Source organism: Zingiber officinale, chromosome 2A (genome assembly GCF_018446385.1).
Source record: "Zingiber officinale cultivar Zhangliang chromosome 2A, Zo_v1.1, whole genome shotgun sequence".
NCBI lineage: Eukaryota > Viridiplantae > Streptophyta > Magnoliopsida > Zingiberales > Zingiberaceae > Zingiber > Zingiber officinale.
The window spans coordinates 13,626,336-13,645,500 of NC_055988.1; the positions used below are offsets into that span (position 1 = coordinate 13,626,336).

Genomic DNA, 19,165 nt, shown 5'->3' on the forward strand with positions numbered 1-19,165 from the left:
GTCTGATAAAACCACATAATGTTGTATTTCTATTCGTCACTAATTTTGTTTTCTAGGACTTATAGCAATAATTTGTTTCCTAGAACTTTTAGGAATAATTATCAGTCAAATTTCTCTTCTTTATTATTGAAATTGCTTTTGCATTTTTACCTTTCTTCTTTCTTTAATTAATATATTTGTCATGATTTTCTTGGTATAAATTAATTGCTTATTTGTTTCCAATATTTTTAATCATGACAGGAAAATAGATTTTTAGTAATGGTCATTCGTGATTTACTGAATCTTTGTGAAATCACAAAAGGAAAAGATAACAAGGCTGTTATTGCGAGTAATATCATGTGAGCAAAGTTCTTTGATCTGTGGTTTGTTGGTGGTATATATTTGGTTTCTTTACAACTGATTGTGTGTTTTGCATTTTAGGTATGTTGTGGGACAATATCCGAGGTTTCTTCGAGCCCATTGGAAGTTTCTCAAAACAGTTGTTAATAAATTATTTGAGTTTATGCATGAAACTCACCCAGGTGTCCAGGTAATTGATTTTCTTGGTATTATTCAATTTTACTGTTTGTCACATCACTGTCACAACATTCTGCATCGTGTTAGCCTTGTTGATTTGACCAGTAAATGGCACGTTACAGCTGAAGAAAAAATAATAAATATGACCCACGTGTAACATTAATAACTAAATATTGATGCAAAATATATCCTTTAACTTACATAAGGCACATTATGAGGCCTGGTGCTAATGCCAATTCTTATTTGCTCTCCTCTTGTTTTCAAAATTAGGCAAATTCAGGAATACACTTTTGGACTTGAAATTTTTTATTCAAAGATCTCAGCTGGGTCCGTTGGTTACTAGTCCTACTGAAGTTTCTTGATTTTTTTTTCCCAGGACATGGCTTGTGATACTTTTCTGAAAATTGTCCAGAAATGCAAGCGCAAATTTGTAACCACTCAGGTAACTATGCTTATCTCTAACTAGTTCAAGTAGTGCATGTGTCATTTTTTCTTCCTAAGCCTTTTTTGTCTGTTCCTATTGTGTTCTCTTGGGTTGGTTAATACTATTTAAATGATAATGGTGTCCTACTGAATAACATTTAAATGATATCACAATGTTATTAAGCTGTATAACATGAGAATGAGAATTGATAATCTATAAGAACCACATGAATATCTTTCTATTTTTTGTCATTATTTTTGTCTTTTACTCGTATTTGTTGCCACCCCTCTAATTTTCTTTGATCTTTTTAAAATCTTAAATTTCTTAATCATTAATTTTGCCAAATTTCAGATATCAAATATCATAAATTCATTTACATAATGAAACATATCATACCGTTAGCTAGCCAATATGCAGAACATGTACAAGAAGCAGCACCCCACATGGGATCATATATTCTGAAGGTTAATGCCTAGTTTACCTCGAAGCGTGAATGATATAAAAGTGGATTACACACAAGTTGACACTCTTTCCTCCATTTACTCTAGGAAAAAAAATAAAACGAGACGGATTTTAAATCGACCAAATTTAACTCGTTTAGTTATCTGCCCAAATCGGATGGAACAACTTTCCATCCGTCGTCGCATCTTCATATCAACCTCACTGTCGCAACATCTCGACGACAAGGCCGCAAACTGGCCCGCCATGAGCTCGCAGGCTCTCCGTGATCTTGTCTCAGTAGTGCGTGATATAGTCATGAGGTCATGGGCGATGCACGACCTCTCCACGAGGTGGGCCGACGAGTTGGTTGAGTTCCTTCTGGCGGCGGAGCTTGAGGACCTTGTGATGGGAGTTGGAGTGCTAAGAGATGACGATGGTGGGGCATGCGGCGGGGTGGTACTTCGGGACTAGGCGGCTAGACTTGAATTGGACGTTGCTGGTGTTGCAAAGCGTCTTGTGGCCCATTGGCCCCATCCGCCATTGCTGCACCCGTCCGCGAAGGCGAGATCGGCCGACTCCTTCCTCTTCGCGGCTTTCTTGGCGGGGTACGAGCGTCGGAGGGTGCGATGAGCTCCGAGCTAGGGGAAGGCGAGACGAACACCGAGGACTAGTTACATGGGACGATGCGGGAGCACTTGCTTCGCGCCTTGCTAGGAACGGGCACAAAGGTGGTAACTTGCTTCTCATCACCACCGACGGAGTCCTTTGCAAGCCTTCCAAAGGCTGTGACAGTGGCTGAGGAGGAGGAAGAGGCAGAGTTGATGCCATTTATGAGGTGACGCTTGTGCAAGTCTTCGTTGGAGAAGGAATCCTCACCACGGGAAGCTTGCGGCATCACTCCTTTCCTTTCTTCTCCTTCGAGTTTACTTTTATTTCCTTTGTCTTTCCATTCCCTTCCCTAGGGAAATATTTCGGCGGTAGATTTCTCTCTCTTCTTGATCCACGCCACCGTGTAAATATAGCATAAATCTTCTACATTTCCTGTTTAGACATGGAACCTCAACCTCTTGGAGTAACACAAACCTTTTTGGTGTTAGTCTAGTCACGTTGCTTATTTCTCTACAATAACTTGCATGAAGTCTCCAACATCTTGAAATAGCCATATTAAGCATTTGGATCCATACCGTAATGGATACTCCTGCTAAGTCTGAGTGACATAGATATTTATTTAAGGTTTTAGGTAGATGCTCTATAATGATGAGTTGTAATGATTAGCTATTGATGGTTGACAAGAGTCCCATCCAATTGTGTCCTAGATACCCTAGTTACTCAGTTGGCCTTTGCATTAATTAAGCAGGGAGAATATTGAATTATAATAGAAAATGAATTTTCATCAATATAATGATATAATGTTATTATATAATATGATGTAATATATATTTTGCTGCAAATAAATATATTTTTATAGATAATCTCTTTATATAATTTGTTTTCTAGAATAATGAGGTTCTAGAAAATAATTACATTTATTTTTGTTTTTCAGTTTGTGGCTATACTGACTTACAAACGGGTCATGCAACTTTGGCTTCCAGTAGATGTGACTTACCTGTTTGTTGTTTTTTAACATTCTGTTTCAGTTTAGGTTATGAGGACTTCTGTAATCAGAAGAACAATTATGATTTAACACAGTTAAACAGATGAGCCTTTTTTAAATAGTGATTTAAATTAGATGCTTAGTAATCTCCAGTTAGCTGTTTCTCTACTTGGTTAGAATAAAAATTATATACACTGCCATTGGTCGAGTAGAAAAACTGAATAAAAGGGGTGAAATCATCATAATTTGAGGTTCTGTATTCTGGCTTCATGTGTTTTAGATGAACCAATATAAATATAAACGAGAGGGTTATGAAAGGATGAGAAAATCTTAAAACAGTCCTTTAAGCATAATAGATTTTCTTCGGCAGTATGAAGCTAAGAATGTTTTACCGTACTCCTATTATCTGTACATCCGTTAATTCTTCTCTTTCAGTTGAAGCTAAGAATGTTTTACCTTACTCCTATTATCTGTACATACATTAATTCCTCTCTTTCAGTTGAAACGAAGAATATTTTACCTTAGTCCTATAATATGTACATTTATGAAGTAGCAGTTGCTCTGTACCTCTATTCTGTTCTTCTCTTTGTATTAAGTTGCAATCTGTAATATCAATTCTTCTTTCTTGGTTCTGAAATTTATGCTGTGAAGTAGCAGATGCTCTGCATCTACATTCTATAGTTCTAATGTAGTGTTAAGTTTCAATCTGTAATGTCCTCTATTCTTCCTTTTTTAAAAAATTTACAAATTCTCCAATGTATATTCTTTCCTTTACAGTGTCTGTAGTTGGCAATGATGTTTATACTTGTGCAAATGAAATTACAAAGTGAAAAATGCTTTGACATTATGATATTATTTGATAATTATTTTGCCTAGAACCTTTCTGAAGCAGCATAAGTTTTTTTTATGTAATTTTAGTAGGTCTGTTTTTTGTCATTGCTTTTAAAATTGGTTGATCCAGTCCCACATTGCCCCAGTTGTATTGTTGCATCCTTTGTCTAGAATTCATCCTCCTGAAGAGCCCCCATTGAGTTTTGCTAGGAAACATAAAATATGTCCTGAATAACTACAAATATGGACGGGATTAGAGGAATTGCAGGAATGATATTTGAATCAATTGATTTCTTAAGAAATTAAATAAGATTTTGCTCAAGCTGATGGTTCTAACTTAGGAATTCTGCTAATACGTATCAGATGCTTAGAGGGGTGTGTAGCAGCGAGCAACGAGGAAGGTGAAAAGAGCTAAAAAAACATAACTAAATAAATAAATAAAAAGAGAGAGAAGGGAGGGAATGCACAATAAACACAATCTTGGGAGTGAGCAATGTCAATCAATAAAGGAGCCATAGGATGCACTTTTTGAGGCGTATGTTTAAAACACGCGGTGGCAGATAGCGCATCCATGTTCTTATTTACTTTATGAATGATCAATAGGTATTGAGTTTAGAGTGGATCAGTTATATCATGTAACTTTTTCACATTTTTTGTAATTTTTATATTAAATTATTATTTTACTGATTTCAATCCTGCCAGCAAAGACAGGTCTTTGGCCAAGTCCATCTCAATTCTTTATTTTTTTTAAACAAGACCTTCCTATAGAGAGTTGTTTCTATTTAACCAAATATAATCCTTGTTAATCTAAAGATCAGTTCAAAGCACTTCTGGTTTTTTTTGTTCACTTCTATCATTCATGTGCTTGTCGTCCCTATTTGTTCATCACAATGGTGATTGGATTATTTTTTTTTCTAGCTCATGATGCTTGTATATTTATCTTGTCAAGTATTGCCCGTCTAGGTATATGTTTAAAAACATATGAAACTCTGCTTACTCAGCCAATGCCTTGATTGAGAAACTATAGTTTAGTAGATTTGCATATATAATTTTCTTGAAGGAAAAACAATTCTTCTCCTGTCTCATAATCATTAATTTTGCACTAATATGGTAAATTTAGTAGCCTATCAAAATCTTATGGAGGGTGTCATTGGATGATGCAGGTTGGAGAAAATGAGCCATTCGTTTCTGAACTTTTATCTAGTTTATCCATTACTGTTGCAGATCTTCAGCCTCATCAGGTTCACTCATTCTATGAATCTGTAAGCAATTTATCCTTCCCTCATAACTTCTTTGTACTATTGTTAATGCCTATTTTTGTCTTTCTTTTTTCTTGATTCACTAATTTTCTTTTTTTCTAAATGCAGGTTGGTCATATGATTCAAGCTGAACCCCTTCCTGCCAAGAGAGATGAATATCTGAGAAGATTGATGGATCTCCCAAATCAGGTAATTACTAGTCTTATGCTATGTCTTGAAATTCTTTCATCACATTAGCAGTCTTTACACTGTGATAAATTGTTTAGAAATGGGCTGAAATAATTGGGCAAGCAAGTCGCAGTGTAGATGTCCTGAAAGATCAAGATGTCATAAGAACAGTTCTTAACATCTTGCAGGTACACAATGATGGTTATTATTTTGCATTTGACAATCTGATTGTTTGCTAATATTAGGTTAATTTTTGTTCAAAACTGTTCCTGTTGGTCACGTAGCATCTTTTTTGTGGAAGCAATCTAATGCTCAATATTTCTTGTTTGACATAAGAAATTATTTCGGAATGAGGCCTGTGTAACCTTTTTAACCACATTCTATTTGAATTTCTTGTAGCTTTCCTATTTTATTGTCTACTCATTGATTGTCTTATAACATTTAATAGTCGTTTGATAGTCTTGTAAATTAATTAATCTAGATGTTTACTAGTATATTGTGAAATTTCTGAAACTAGTGAATGAGAAAAAAAAAAGTGGTGAAACATTTTCCAAATTATGATAGATACTGGTCCTTTACAAGTCAATTAATTGAGAAAACTGAAAAAAGAACTAGATATGAACTTTATTTGCACAAAGCGCTCATAGTAGTATCTTGCTTGCTACTGTAGCATCTGGTAAAAAGTAAAGAGCAATGATAATAATGCAGACTGTGGGAATCATATGATCCTATGGCCCAAAAATATTTGGGCCAAGTCATCTTGGCCAAAAGATTGAGAATGTGATGAGTTTGTATTGGATTACACTTGTTTGGTTTGAATAGAATTGGCAAATTTGGCACACATTGTTTAAGTCTGCTACTAAGTGTTTTTTTTAATGAGACCTACTTTTTCTATCTTGCCTCAGTGGTTTTCTCATTTCCTTTAGCTGTCATTTGACAACTCTTTAGCCGACCCACCTAGTGGGATAAGGCTTGGTTGTTGTTGTGTCATTTGACAACTCTTCTTACCATGTCTGTTATATATTATAATCTTCTCCATTTCTTGCTTCTGCTATTGTCCCCAATTAGGACAAGTAGGGGACTCAACCAACACTAAGACCTTTACTCACCATAATTCTTTGCGATTAAAGTGTGTGTCTTTTCAGTTACATGGTTGATAGAAACATTATTATATGCGAGCATTTCATGTAGAGTTGATGCATGATAAAATAAGATGAACAGGGGATGGATATGTTTGAAGGCCTACAGATTTCACTATTTAATTAATTAAAGTCCTAGGTTTTAGAGAAACAGGAAGAGCAGAAGAACACTCAAAATAATTTGAAGTGCTTAACAATTAGCAAAATAAGATTCTATCGAAGCACACCAACAATGACTCTGACTTAGCCACTATAGCGAATCAGCTTTGAAAAGCTGGGTGAGGCTGGAGACAAGTTTATCTTGTGTTTCTTTGTGACCAACATGTGACCAAGCAATGAATTGATGCAACGGCTCTTACCAGGGATAGGATTTTTTTTTTTCCATTCTTGGATGATCCATCCTGCTATTGCTACTGCTTATGGTGGTCAACTAATTTACTCAATATGCATAATAGCGAAACACTTGTATTAGGTGGAAAGGGAAATTAGCCTTTAGCCACATATTACGGAATTGGCTGGAAAGGGAGACTAAATTATCATGATGGCCATAAGTCTCTCTATGCAACCTAACATCGACTAAAAGAGATTATTTTTGAATGCTCTGGAACTTCTATAGTCTGGATGTTTTTGGTTATTCATTGTCACCGTTGGATCTTTCCCTACAGTATCTCCCAGCCGCTATGTTTCATGCACTCTCTACTCATTGAACAGCAATGTAACTGGGAGAAAGCCGGTTATCCTGTTATATGTTGTTTCATACAAAGCAAGGGAGGGAATTTTACATTTCTATAATCTTCCCTTCGTACTAAATGATAGTCTGACCACCTACAAATCATGAGTAAATTACTTTTATGAAGTGCAATGACAAAAGGTATTTTTTTCTATATTTTCATATAGCTTTAGCCATAAGCAAGTGTTGTTTGATTCCGATATCAATACTTTGAATGCTCATTAAGTGTTATTCTTTCAGTAAAGAAACTGCTTCAGCAATTCTTATTTCTTGACATTTTATTCAATAATAGCATGCCATGTGTTTTTCTTGTGTGTACTATAACAGATCTATACTCATGCATTTACATGTAAAAATGATTATTTTGTTTACTTATTAGTTGTTTGTAATGTTATGATGCTATTTTAATTTTCATATTGCATGACGGAATTTGATAACACATGGTTACTAATCCTGTTTTTGGTGATGCTTAGCAGACAAATACTAGTGCTGCTAGTTCTCTGGGAACATATTTCTTCCCACAAATTTCCCTGGTATTTTTGGACATGCTTACCGTCTACAGGTGCATTTTGGTGTCATCACTGTTCCTTGATTAATATATTTTGTTTTTTATGCAACAATTTAGTATTATAATCAATTTCCTCTTTCACTATACTAATCTGTTCACATCTGACACTTCTCCACAGAATGTACAGTGAATTAATATCTAACAGTATTGCTGAAGGTGGTCCTTTTGCTTCAAAAACATCTTTTGTTAAGCTTTTGCGGTATGAGTCAATACTTTGCTTCTCTTGTTGCATTAGATTTTTTGATCATTCAAATTCTGAGTTGGTCTTCATTTCAAATTTGTACTATCAGATCTGTAAAACGGGAGACACTTAAGCTGATTGAAACATTTATAGACAAAGCTGAAGATCAGTCACACATTGGTAAGCAGTTTGTGCCGCCTATGATGGATCCTGTTCTTGGTGATTATGCCAGAAACTTGCCAGACGCTAGGGAATCTGAAGTATTATCACTCTTTGCAACCATCATAAACAAGTATGCATCGACTCTATTTTTTTGTTTCTGCATTATTCCATGTATATTGGTTGGTTCTCTATCTAGCACTGGTCTCTACTTCATGCTTTTTAGGCAATGATTCTCAATTGTTTAGCTATGTGCTGAAGAACTATTTCTTTTTTCCTCATGTAGAAGAACTTTGCTTTCAACTGAATTACATAATATGGGGTTTACTAGTACCTAATGTTTACAGACTTGCAACTAAATTACATAATGGACAATTACCCGCCAAAATCCTGCTGGATTATGAATCCTTGTGTTTTCCCTTTTTATATGGAAATTTCATACTTTTCCTGACCCTTCCTATCTTTTCGTCTGCTATTTGTCCTGTTGAATTGCTTAATGGATGATAAAAATAGAAGATATTGTTGCATTTGTGGTGGCGAGAAGCATTCATCATCACCCAATTCATCTGATCATTTACTGTCTGGTTTTGTACTTTTATTACTCGATTGAATTGATTTCTTGTAAGGTATAAAATTGTGATGATGGAGTATGTACCTCGCATATTTGAAGCTGTATTTCAATGTACTCTTGAGGTAAGTATGAATTTAAGAAAATATCATGATTTTGGGGGTTTTTTCTTCTATGAAACCCTTTTTTGTTGCAGATGATCACCAAGAATTTTGAGGACTATCCAGAGCATCGTCTTAAGTTCTTCTCTTTGTTACGTGCAATTGGTACCCATTGTTTCCAAGCTTTAATTCAATTATCAAGTCAGGTAAGCAATAGTTTTTATTTGTTTATCTGGCTACATAGTGCAGTGCACATGAGGCTACATAGTGCAGTGCACATGAGCCAACATGTGCATATCTTGTTTTTAAAATTAAGTGCTATTGTTTTGTGTCAGATATTGTCTGTCTTTTTAGTAATTCTTTTCCTTCATCTCAGCAATTGAAACTTGTGATGGATTCTATTATTTGGGCTTTTCGCCATACCGAAAGGAATATTGCTGAGACTGGCCTTAATCTTCTGTTGGAGTTGTTGAAGAATTTTCAGGTAAACAGATGTTCCAGTTCAGGTTATCTTATGGGTTTGGCAGTATATCTTAACAATGTAATATTCCTGTATGCTGACAGGTTTCGGAGTTTTGTAACCAATTCTATAGGACATATTTTTTGACAATCGAGCAGGAGATCTTTGCTGTCTTAACAGATACATTCCACAAACCAGGCTTCAAGCTACATGTTTTAGTGCTTCAGCATTTGTTTTGCTTGGTAAGAAGCAATTACTTCTTATTTGCCATGCCCTTCTTTAAAATTTATCTTGATTAAATTTCAGGTTGACTCTGGTGCATTAACGGAACCACTATGGGATACTTCTACAGTTCCATATCCATACTCAAACAATACAATGTTTGTTCGAGATTACACCATAAAACTATTGGGGTCATCATTTCCAAATATGTCAGTTGCTGAGGTAGAGAGTTCTTTTCGTCTCTTCAATCTTCATCTTTTGTTTACTCCTATTGAACATTTTTTTTTCTTACCCAGATAACTCATTTTGTCACTGGATTGTTTGAGTCCAAAAATGATCCTCCAAATTTTAAGAACCATATACGAGACTTTCTCGTCCAATCGAAAGAGTTCTCTGCTCAGGTATTGTCAGCCTATTTGTATAAACTTGCAGTTACTTTAAGATAAAATACTATGACAGCCTATTTCTCATATTTGTCTTTGATATACCACCCAAAAAAAACTCTTTGCACGGAACAAATCAAGAAGCTTATAATTATATCGATTGCTAAGAATTATATTATGGACTTGATAGTCCCCATTTATGAATTATATTATGGATTAGTGTTAGGTGGCACTATGGGATCGTCATACAGATGGAATGCCCCCAAAATGGTGGTACTTTTGGTTTGTCTTGTGCTTATTGGATAATATGGAGAAAACATACCAATGCCAAGATTAATACAGAGGAAAAATGAGTGATATGGATCATTTCTGTTTGACGCTTGATTGATTATATATATGGAATGTTAACCACATGGATAAGCTACAGAATAAAAGCATAGAATCAATCGCGAGTAGTTTTTGAGTAAATCAAGCTGTATAGAAAAATATAGGTAAGCATAATCAACCACATGGTGATTCGAATTGGCATATACATGTGCAATCAATATCATTCATTGACGTAAGCTGAATGAAGATGCTTGCACATCACTCATCATTCCATCTTGTTTCAACAGGATAACAAAGATCTTTACGCAGAGGAAGCTGCTGCCCAGAGAGAACAGGAACGCCAGAGAATGTTGTCCATTCCCGGGCTCATCGCCCCTAATGAGCTTCAGGACGAGATGTTGGATTCGTAGTATCACACGGCTTTTCAACGCTAATTTCACAGTTATTTTCTGTTTGCCAGATTCCTGCAAGCGCCTCACGCTACTTGGCTAATTCTCTGCTGGTGGTGATCCGAGGATGTCTATTTCTAATTTGCTGTCCGTGTTTGTTGATTTGATTTGTATGGGCAGGTAGAGGAAACTCTAGCCTGCCATAGAGAGCCACTTGAACTTGTGATATTTTCAGGCTTGCTCTGATGTCTGGTTGAGATGTAGCTTCTTGGTAGAATGTATTTCCCTACTATAGGGCTAGCATGGTGCGTGTTCGGCATAATGTATTTACTAGTATAGGGGAGTTGATGTGTTCATCCCATAGTTTTTTTTCATGTCTCCTTCACCTCTGCAAGAAATAGAAGAATCATTGTCGATAAACCTTTTATGCTCACTAACAATGTCATATGAATCACATTGTTGCAGCTGAATCTTCAATTTGAATTACAAAAATTTTAATTTTTAAAAGTTCTTAGTATCCATCTATGACCAAAAAAAAATTACAATTATTATTTTTAAGAGTTGTGACTTGATGAATTATTCTTCTTCCCTGTTGCAGCAATGAACATTGAAGATATGATCATTGATGCTTTAACCACCTAGCTTGACTACCAACCATATTCCATGCTTTTGGATCGATGTTGCTAGCTGCCTTTGCTATGTTAGTGCACTTTCTCCATCCTGATGATTACTCTGAGTCACGAATGACCTTAATCACTATTAGACAAGTTCAAAGACCTGCTAGCAACACTAGAACTCAATAATATCTCTGTTCTGGTTTGTGTCGATGAAGTTGATATAGGCTTTCAAGCAAACTCTAGAACAACACTTTCATATTAAAAGTCAACTACAAACTCTTAATTAGATGTGAAGTAACGTTGCTATAAGATACAAAAAACACTTGCAATCAGGAACAAAAACTCCAGCATAAAATTCTGTTGTGATACTTTGATATCAGAAACTAAAGGTTAATTCTCACCATCTAATCTCACAAAAGTTTTCTTGTATAAGAGAACTTATGCTTATGAAACATAAGATGAATAAATTCACAGAAAATGAGCTTTGAAAGGTGCAGACTGGCTTCGGTACCTTCTAAATAAGCTTTAGTTGAACATACGATGTCAGCACAAACTAATCACAATATCAACCACCTGTTCCGGAACAACTGACACCATCTCTTATATGTAACAGAGTAACAATCTGAAGTACACAAACCAGCTCAAACTTTGAGCAACACAATGTAATATTTGCCACATTAACAGACAAGCAAAATCCAGTAGGAAGCTCCATGCCATCAAATACAATTATTCCTCAATGTCATTGATCTCGCATTATGTCATTTACCTGTGTCAAACTATTGCCTTAGTGTTTTCTTTCTGATTGTGATCTTCAGTTGCTTTGACATCTATGAGGGATCCTGACCGTATGAGCTCCTTTACCTTCCGAAATTCATCATAGTGAGCCTTGCGATGCTCCTTGAAACTTAGTCTTGATTTATCCGTTTCAGAATCTGATAGGAACGAACAGGAATATCACATAGTTCAGATACTGATATATTTCCTCATGTAATGCATTTCAGATGTTATGATGATATAAAGTATGAAAAAGGTTTCACTTTTCTTTATATTATAATGTTCTTGTTTGTTTTCCTCCACTCCTGGTCTACAAAGAAAACTAAAAAATTAGGATTTTCTCTAGGTTTTCTTTCGGAACGCGTTATGTACAGATAACACGGAAAGAGATGAAGTCTACGCAACTACGAGATGATACCTTCATCTTGCTCCATGGCATTAGTTTCCACTCCCATAGATGTCCAAGCACCATTCTCAGAAAAAAATTTCCTTGAAGAAGACGAATCATCTGAAGTGATACCCATAGCTTCCTCCTTTTCCAAGCATTCATCAAAAGCTCTTCTTGGCGATAAACAAGCTGCATTACCAATGAATGAGTTTTAAGCATCTGAAAGTTATTTATTCCCTCTTTAACTTGTTAAATAGATATTAGATCAAAGTGTAAGTTGTTTGAATAAATCAACATTTGCGGACTTACCATCATCCTCAACCATAGGATGATAAGGTGTTTTAGGTTCAGTTATTTTCTGCCTCACTGGTTTATTGGCTTCAATTTCATACAAGTTGTCTTCATTCCATCTCACTTGAGGCCTACTAAAAGATATACATAATATGCAACTCTTAAGGTTTATATTATCCAACATGGAGAAATACATAAGTCAGTTTCAGGGGGAAAAAAAAAGTGACACCTAACCATTTTTTTAAAAAAAAAATCTGCAGAATTTCTAAATTCTGAATCTAGTCATATGTAAAATCAATTTTTCTATGAATGATCACTTAGTCAAATTCCTTCTAAAACAGACAAGCATCCTCTGTACAAATAAAAGAAAAGCTAAAAGGTCCTGAATTATAGAATTTGTGAATTTTCAGGCCAGTTGCAATAGCGTCAACTAATTTACGAAAACAATTTTTTGAAATTTTGTTTAAACAGACAACATCTAGCATGGCCAAGACAAAAGAAAAGGTAAATATCACGCATTACTAGTACTAACCTCATTGTCCAAAATAACAGATCTTAGCTACCAGTGAATTTCCTGATTATGTTTTTCCTGTGTATAGAAATACACATGATAAAAGTGTTAACTGAACACAATTTAGCAGCAAAAAACTGAATATTTACAGATAGCACAAGCTTAAATTCTAAACCATTTGTTCAGGAATGCATATAGGGAAGGTACAAATACAATGATGATTTCATCAGGGGGAAAAAAATTGAAGCACACTTCTCCGAAAAGAAATGGCAATACAATATATAGATAGCAGACAATAAATAATCAAACAAAGTTCACAAACTTCTAGAGGTAAATCGGAACATACTAGTAACCCAGAAATGAAGCATATTATAATTCAATTATAATCAATTTAAATATGTTTGATGGTGTTAGTCAATAGTTCCCCCAAATTATTTGATCTAGGGCAACACCAACTTGTGCCACTATGGTAAATGCCAACATCCTCTGCATCTACACATCTGACGGGAGTAGAATGGAAGAGGCTCCCAAAATCTGAGCATTCACTAGCTTTAACTCAGAGCAAACAATATGAAGGCACATAATAGTGAAGACCTTGTCAGAACTATTCTAAATGACCTTGACAATTGAAGTGATTTATAAAATACTACAGTCAACTCAAAAATCTAAATTCAACCAATGTGAGTAATTATCCCAATGTCTTATCTTAATTGGAAGAGGTCGCCGATTACATCATGAACCACAAACCAAACTCAAAACTATTGCAGCACGCAAAGCGTAGTTCTTTCCTTTCAATTTCTTCATAGTAATAGTAATGGACCCAACGGGGCTCGAAAGAGCAGTAATAGGAGACATTAAGGAGGTAGTCAAAGAGTTTGACTTTTTACCATGTATCAGTAAGGTTCACATCATAGATTAACCTCATATCAGTAAGGTTCAATCCAGTTATCAGTCACATAACATCTATGCATACACTAATATATTTTTGTTAACCGTGGATATACTTGCACTTCCAATCCTCTAGATAAAGTTAGCTTCTTTCAACGGCGAGTTAGTAGTTGCACAATATGCAAATAAATCAAACTAAATTAATATACCAAATCTCTTGAACACTTCCATGGTTTGTGTAATCACATAACTGAGTAACAAACACTCTTCATGGTTACATCTTACGAAGAAGACTTAATGAGAGTTCCTTCAAGAAAAACTGGATAGAAGTGGGATCAAACAGGTTTCAATACTCTTCATTTCAAAGATGCTATAACTAGATTGAATGCACAGGCAAATAAGTAAAATACAGATTACAAGCAAGAAATCAGCATTATCTCTTTATGACTTAGAACTAATTACTTCTTTATAGTCGTCCATAACACATTTATAGGAAGGTACTAAAAACAACAATAAAAATCCCCTAATCTTTGGATTAAAAATAAAAAAAAAAAGGAAGTGTGACTAAGTATAGGAAGCCATAATTCTAATAGATTAAACGAGCTTCAACTTAAGGATTACAAGACCAATTCAGCAAGAAAGTTCACGCCTTTTAGAATTATCCACGGATGAAAGAGAATTAATCCATGGGTTTAAAAAGGAACAATTTTTTTGATTCCATATGAGGCACAAACACGAAGAACCAGCCAAACCAGAAATCTACCCAGATTAATTTGGCCATTTTGTTTCTTGCCAAAAATAAAATAAAATAAAAAATAATCAACCAAATAACTTTGTTCCAGCACATGAATCCAAACAAAACCTAACCATTAGTGATTCCCTAAGGAAACAGAAGACAATTAGGTAAGAATCCAATAAAGAAAAGAGGGGAAATTACCAGAGCGACGATGAAGATTCAACGCAGGACCAGGATGGCTTGCTGCTGGATGGTAATGGTGGTACTATTTATGGATCTCGAGACGCGAAATGCTTCCGGTTTTTGAGAAAAGTCAACGAGAGCGGAACAGAGTCGGCTGCCGGCTGGCGCAGCGCAGGACGACGATTGACGAAAGAGGTCGGGCCCGGTTCAGATTGAGTCAATTTTAGCGCCATAGCTCCACCTTAATTTCGAGTTTTTTTTTCACAGAGCACCTCGTACTTTCCTTTTTCACAAAGCATGATGCTCTTGTGTGTGTGCTTTTGTTAATCTAGATATCAAATTCCTACCTACGTGATTAATTTGAGAGGTGGTAAGTACTCCCTTAAATCATCTACCGATAAATTTGAAATTGCTTATGATAATTCACCCAACAACTGACCTCATAATTAGGGATGATAATCTTTTCTAGACTTCATGAATATTTGATATTCAATCCGGATGGATGGAGAAGAGTATGAAATTTTTTTTAAATCTAATTAAATAATTAGATAATCGAGTAAAATCAGGTCTACTAAAATATTATCTATACACGATTCGAATACCCGGCTAATTATTTTAGATGATGTTTAATATATTTTTATTGAATATGATTAAATTAGAAGAGATTATAGTTGTTTAATCTCTTCTTTTTAGTATATTATTTTTTGAATACGATGTTAATTTTAAGATGCTTATAATTGAATGTAATGAAAAAAAATATTAATAAAGCGGATATTCATTTCTCTGATAGATATGAGTATAAGGTAGATATTCGATTCCTGATAAATTATGAGAATATTGCTATCCCTCTTCGCAATGGAAAATATTACACATTTTTTCCTTTATTCTTTCTCACTCAAATATCCCCGTTAATTAATTATTTTTTGTTAAAATATGTAAAATTTAAATCTAGTCTTGTTTTGTTCCTATTTTTAATAGGTAAATCTATCTTTTTTTTTTTAACAAAAATTTAATATATTTCAATTACTTCAACCTTTTGGTCAAAATTATTAAATTTATTAGACATCAAAATATCCTTAACAAAAAAATAAGATTATATATAAATTTTACACGCTTTTAAAAAAACATTTATTTTTCAAAAAAAATAATAATTTGATTTATATAAATTAGATAATAATATTTAAAATGAAAGAAAAATAATAATAATTCCAATTACCCTCATTAACTATCCCTCCTGAGAATGAAAATTTCCAACCGGCCACCAGGATAAATCGGGAAGCCCAGTATTATTTAATTGCATCCTCCATTTGGATAAAAATTCTTACAAATACGTCATAGTTAATATTCGAACCGTGAGTACTTAGTGATAATCTAAATGTCTTACCATTGTGGCAAAAAGCGAATACGTTCGCCCCCAGTGTCTCTGTCAATCCGTCCCAACATCAACATGGAGGAGGTAAATCACGGACAGTTACTAGTCGTTGGAATAGTGACTAATACATAAGGAAGATATTTACATCGATTTTATTAAAATTCAAACCTCAAATTTTATTATAAGAATATCTCATGCGCATAGCTAAGATTTGAACTCTGAGTACTTAATCACAATCTAAATATTTTATCATGACCATAGGCCCGAGGACAATATTTAAAACGAGGGAGATTAAGACAAGATGTCATTCATAAAATAATTATAAAAAATGAGTTGTAGTTTTTTTAGGTGGTCATCCATTTCAAGCTTTATACATTAAAGTAGAAAGTGTGATAAAATGACATAAAATATATTAAAATAATTTAATTGATTTAAATAATTTTATATAAAGTAAAAGAAGGAATAAAATAAAGTTTGACAAAGGAATAAAATTTAGATACTCAATTCTAAATAACTGACATAAACACATCTTAGTAGATAGTGACGATATCGTGTTTTTGATGAAAACAGTCTTTTGACCAAGAATTGTTTAAAAGACCAGGAAACATAACCACTTAGGTGCGTTTGATAGGTGTATTTTTTATTTTTATTTTCTAGGAAATGTATGTTTTTTAGAAAATAAAAAATAATTTTTTATCATTTTCTATTTTTTCTAGAAAACTCTAACTATTTTTTTAAAAAATAAATATGAAAAACGTAAATCAAACATCATTTTTCAGAAAACGTACGTTTTTCATAAAATAAAAATGAAAAACGCGCATACCAAACACACCCTTAAATTTTTAGAATTATGAAAACGCGCACTTAATTTTTAGATTTCCACCCTTATTTTCCATTTTATCCCTCCTGTTAATTGTTATCATATTACAATAAAAAAAAATCATTATCTTAACAGTCCCTCTATTTAGGTATTAAATATATGATGTCAATTCTATAAAAAAATATATATATTATATGCTCACTGTCTATCCATATTCCGAAAGCTGATATGTTAAAATAAAAAAAATCGTATCAATGTGATACTAAATTTTAAAATATCATTATAGTACTGAATTTCAAATAATAACATTATAGTATTGTTGAAATCCAACTCAATAATGATGTTCTTTAAAAGTCAACACCATATATATAGTATTAATTTTTTAATACAGTACCATAATAAAATAAACAATAAATACACTTTTGATAAATTTAAAAATTAAGCGTGTCCTTTGAATTTCCATAATTTTCAATTATGAAATATAACTAATGTTGAAAAAAAAAATTAATATTCTCGAGGATGGCTATTTCATCCCTGTTAGAAACCATCAAATACTTGTTAGTTAATAATATACGGCACAAGAGCTATGGATTATATATTGTCGTGGGTGTAACTGTGTTAGTATTCGGATAGGGTTTGATAAGGTGATTCGTTTGCTCCCAGCGTCTCCGTCAATCCGTCCCTAGGTCAATACGGAAGAGGTAAATTACGGGTGGCTACTAGCCATTAATGCAAATGGCCAAGACATGGGGGAGATCATGCTCGGTCACGCTGAGTTTCGACCCCAAGACCTCATGTGGCAATATTCCATGTCTTAACCATCGCACCGCCCCGAGGGGACTAGGGTTTGTCATCAATGAAGCATGATTCAATGTTCGATAGGTATAAATATTACTTCAGAATTCGGATTATCTCGCGCCCCTATTTAGGAAGACCATACTGGTATATTACAAGGCTAGTACTTAAAAAATAAGATCAATTTTGAACTCCAAATTACAATCACTATCCTTAAGGCTTTATTTGGTCTATAAATTGTACATCACAAAGCCCAAATATCCTATAGAATTAAATAAAATTAATTATTTATACTTTGCACTGAGTAAGATAATTCAAAAATTAAAGGAAAGAAAAGCAAGCTCAAAAGTTGTGACTTTTCCTTCTAAGTCTTTTCATTTATTTAAAATATCCAACAATCCCCTGTCATTTTAATAATTAAAAAAAAATACTTTATTCATATATTACAAAACACATCTTGATAATTTATGCATCAATAATATTTTTTTCGATTGAACCACTATCTTAGTGATGATTTCTTATAGTTTGTAAACCATTTTGGTAGCAAAGCTTTAAACCAAAGGTTTATGTAACAAACCACATGAACCATCACACACAGATTTACTTCTTTCCAATTATTATAAATACCATATATTTTGTTTAATGCTACAATCCTTTCATGTATGTGTCAAAGTTTAAGTCCAAAACTTTAATAGATAATTAAATCCTATATTCATATAAGCAAGTTCTCAAATGCCCCCTGTCATTTGTGGCATTTTCTGAAACTTGTTAAGAATCACTAAGTTCATACTCACTTTACTAGCAGGAATTTAAATACTTATCTTTGATATAGTGTTTCAACCTTTGTCCAATGTACTTTTCACTACATTGAATCCAAGACTAGGCAATGTGGTAGCGTTGGATTGAGGTTTCCATGGACTTAAATCCCATTTCACCGGAGGTTCTTTCAACTATATCTCTAGTTAATCCTTTTGTTAAAGGATCAACTAAGTTTTCTTTGGATTTAACTAAATCTATTGTTATGACTACACTTTTTTATCAAGTCTTTAATCATACCATGTCTCACTCCAATATATCTTGACTTGTCATTATAGATCTCACTATAAACCTTGGCAATCATACTTATGCTATCACAATGTATAGTTATAGGAGAGATAGACTTTGGCCACATTGGTATCTCATTCAATAAGTTTCTTAGCCATTCGGCTTCTTTGCTAGCTACAGTTAAAGGTACAAACTCAACTGCCATAGTGGAGTCGGTTATGCGTATTTGTTTCTTGGATGCCAAGGAAACAACTCCACTACCTAGAATAAAGATCCAACCATTTGT

The 19,165-nt window shown here is 34.0% G+C and overlaps 2 protein-coding genes across 3 annotated transcripts; one reads left to right on the forward strand and one right to left on the reverse strand.

Annotated features, from left to right (window-relative positions):
• The first annotated feature begins 199 nt into the window (after nt 1-199).
• LOC122040768 (protein EXPORTIN 1A-like) lies at nt 200-10,965 on the forward strand. Its single transcript, XM_042600196.1, has 16 exons — nt 200-338; nt 421-529; nt 893-958; nt 4,970-5,068; nt 5,174-5,254; nt 5,332-5,421; nt 7,579-7,664; nt 7,789-7,869; nt 7,961-8,143; nt 8,637-8,703; nt 8,775-8,885; nt 9,056-9,163; nt 9,244-9,381; nt 9,446-9,583; nt 9,658-9,762; nt 10,359-10,965. Exons 1-16 carry the CDS (start codon nt 259-261, stop codon nt 10,479-10,481), a joined length of 1,665 nt encoding a protein of 554 aa, XP_042456130.1. The 5' UTR covers nt 200-258; the 3' UTR covers nt 10,482-10,965.
• A 615-nt stretch (nt 10,966-11,580) lies between these two features.
• LOC122040769 (protein phosphatase inhibitor 2-like) lies at nt 11,581-15,057 on the reverse strand. Of its 2 annotated transcripts, none has more exons than XM_042600198.1 (5): nt 14,867-15,057; nt 13,063-13,119; nt 12,549-12,661; nt 12,270-12,428; nt 11,581-12,009 (listed from the first exon to the last, which is right to left on the reverse strand). In XM_042600198.1, the coding sequence occupies exons 2-5, from the start codon at nt 13,065-13,067 to the stop codon at nt 11,849-11,851; spliced, it is 438 nt and encodes a 145-aa protein (XP_042456132.1). In that variant the 5' UTR covers nt 13,068-13,119; nt 14,867-15,057; the 3' UTR covers nt 11,581-11,848. The 2 variants fall into 2 exon arrangements, with proteins under 2 accessions (XP_042456132.1, XP_042456131.1); XM_042600197.1 differs by having other exon boundaries at nt 12,549-12,664.
• Nucleotides 15,058-19,165: the final 4,108 nt, after the last annotated feature.

Bases quoted from the DNA above. Each gene is read 5' to 3' on its own strand.
- LOC122040769 (XM_042600197.1), bottom strand. The intron at 12,429-12,548 runs GTAAGTCCGCAA...TTGGTAATGCAG, and splicing joins TCCTATGGTTGAGGATGATG to CTTGTTTATCGCCAAGAAGA. The intron at 12,010-12,269 runs GTATCATCTCGT...CGTTCCTATCAG, and splicing joins TGCCATGGAGCAAGATGAAG to ATTCTGAAACGGATAAATCA.
- LOC122040768 (XM_042600196.1), top strand. From the start codon at position 259: ATGGTCATTCGTGATTTACTGAATCTTTGTGAAATCACAAAAGGAAAA. The intron at 7,665-7,788 runs GTGCATTTTGGT...ACTTCTCCACAG, and splicing joins GACATGCTTACCGTCTACAG to AATGTACAGTGAATTAATAT. The intron at 8,704-8,774 runs GTAAGTATGAAT...TTTTTGTTGCAG, and splicing joins TATTTCAATGTACTCTTGAG to ATGATCACCAAGAATTTTGA.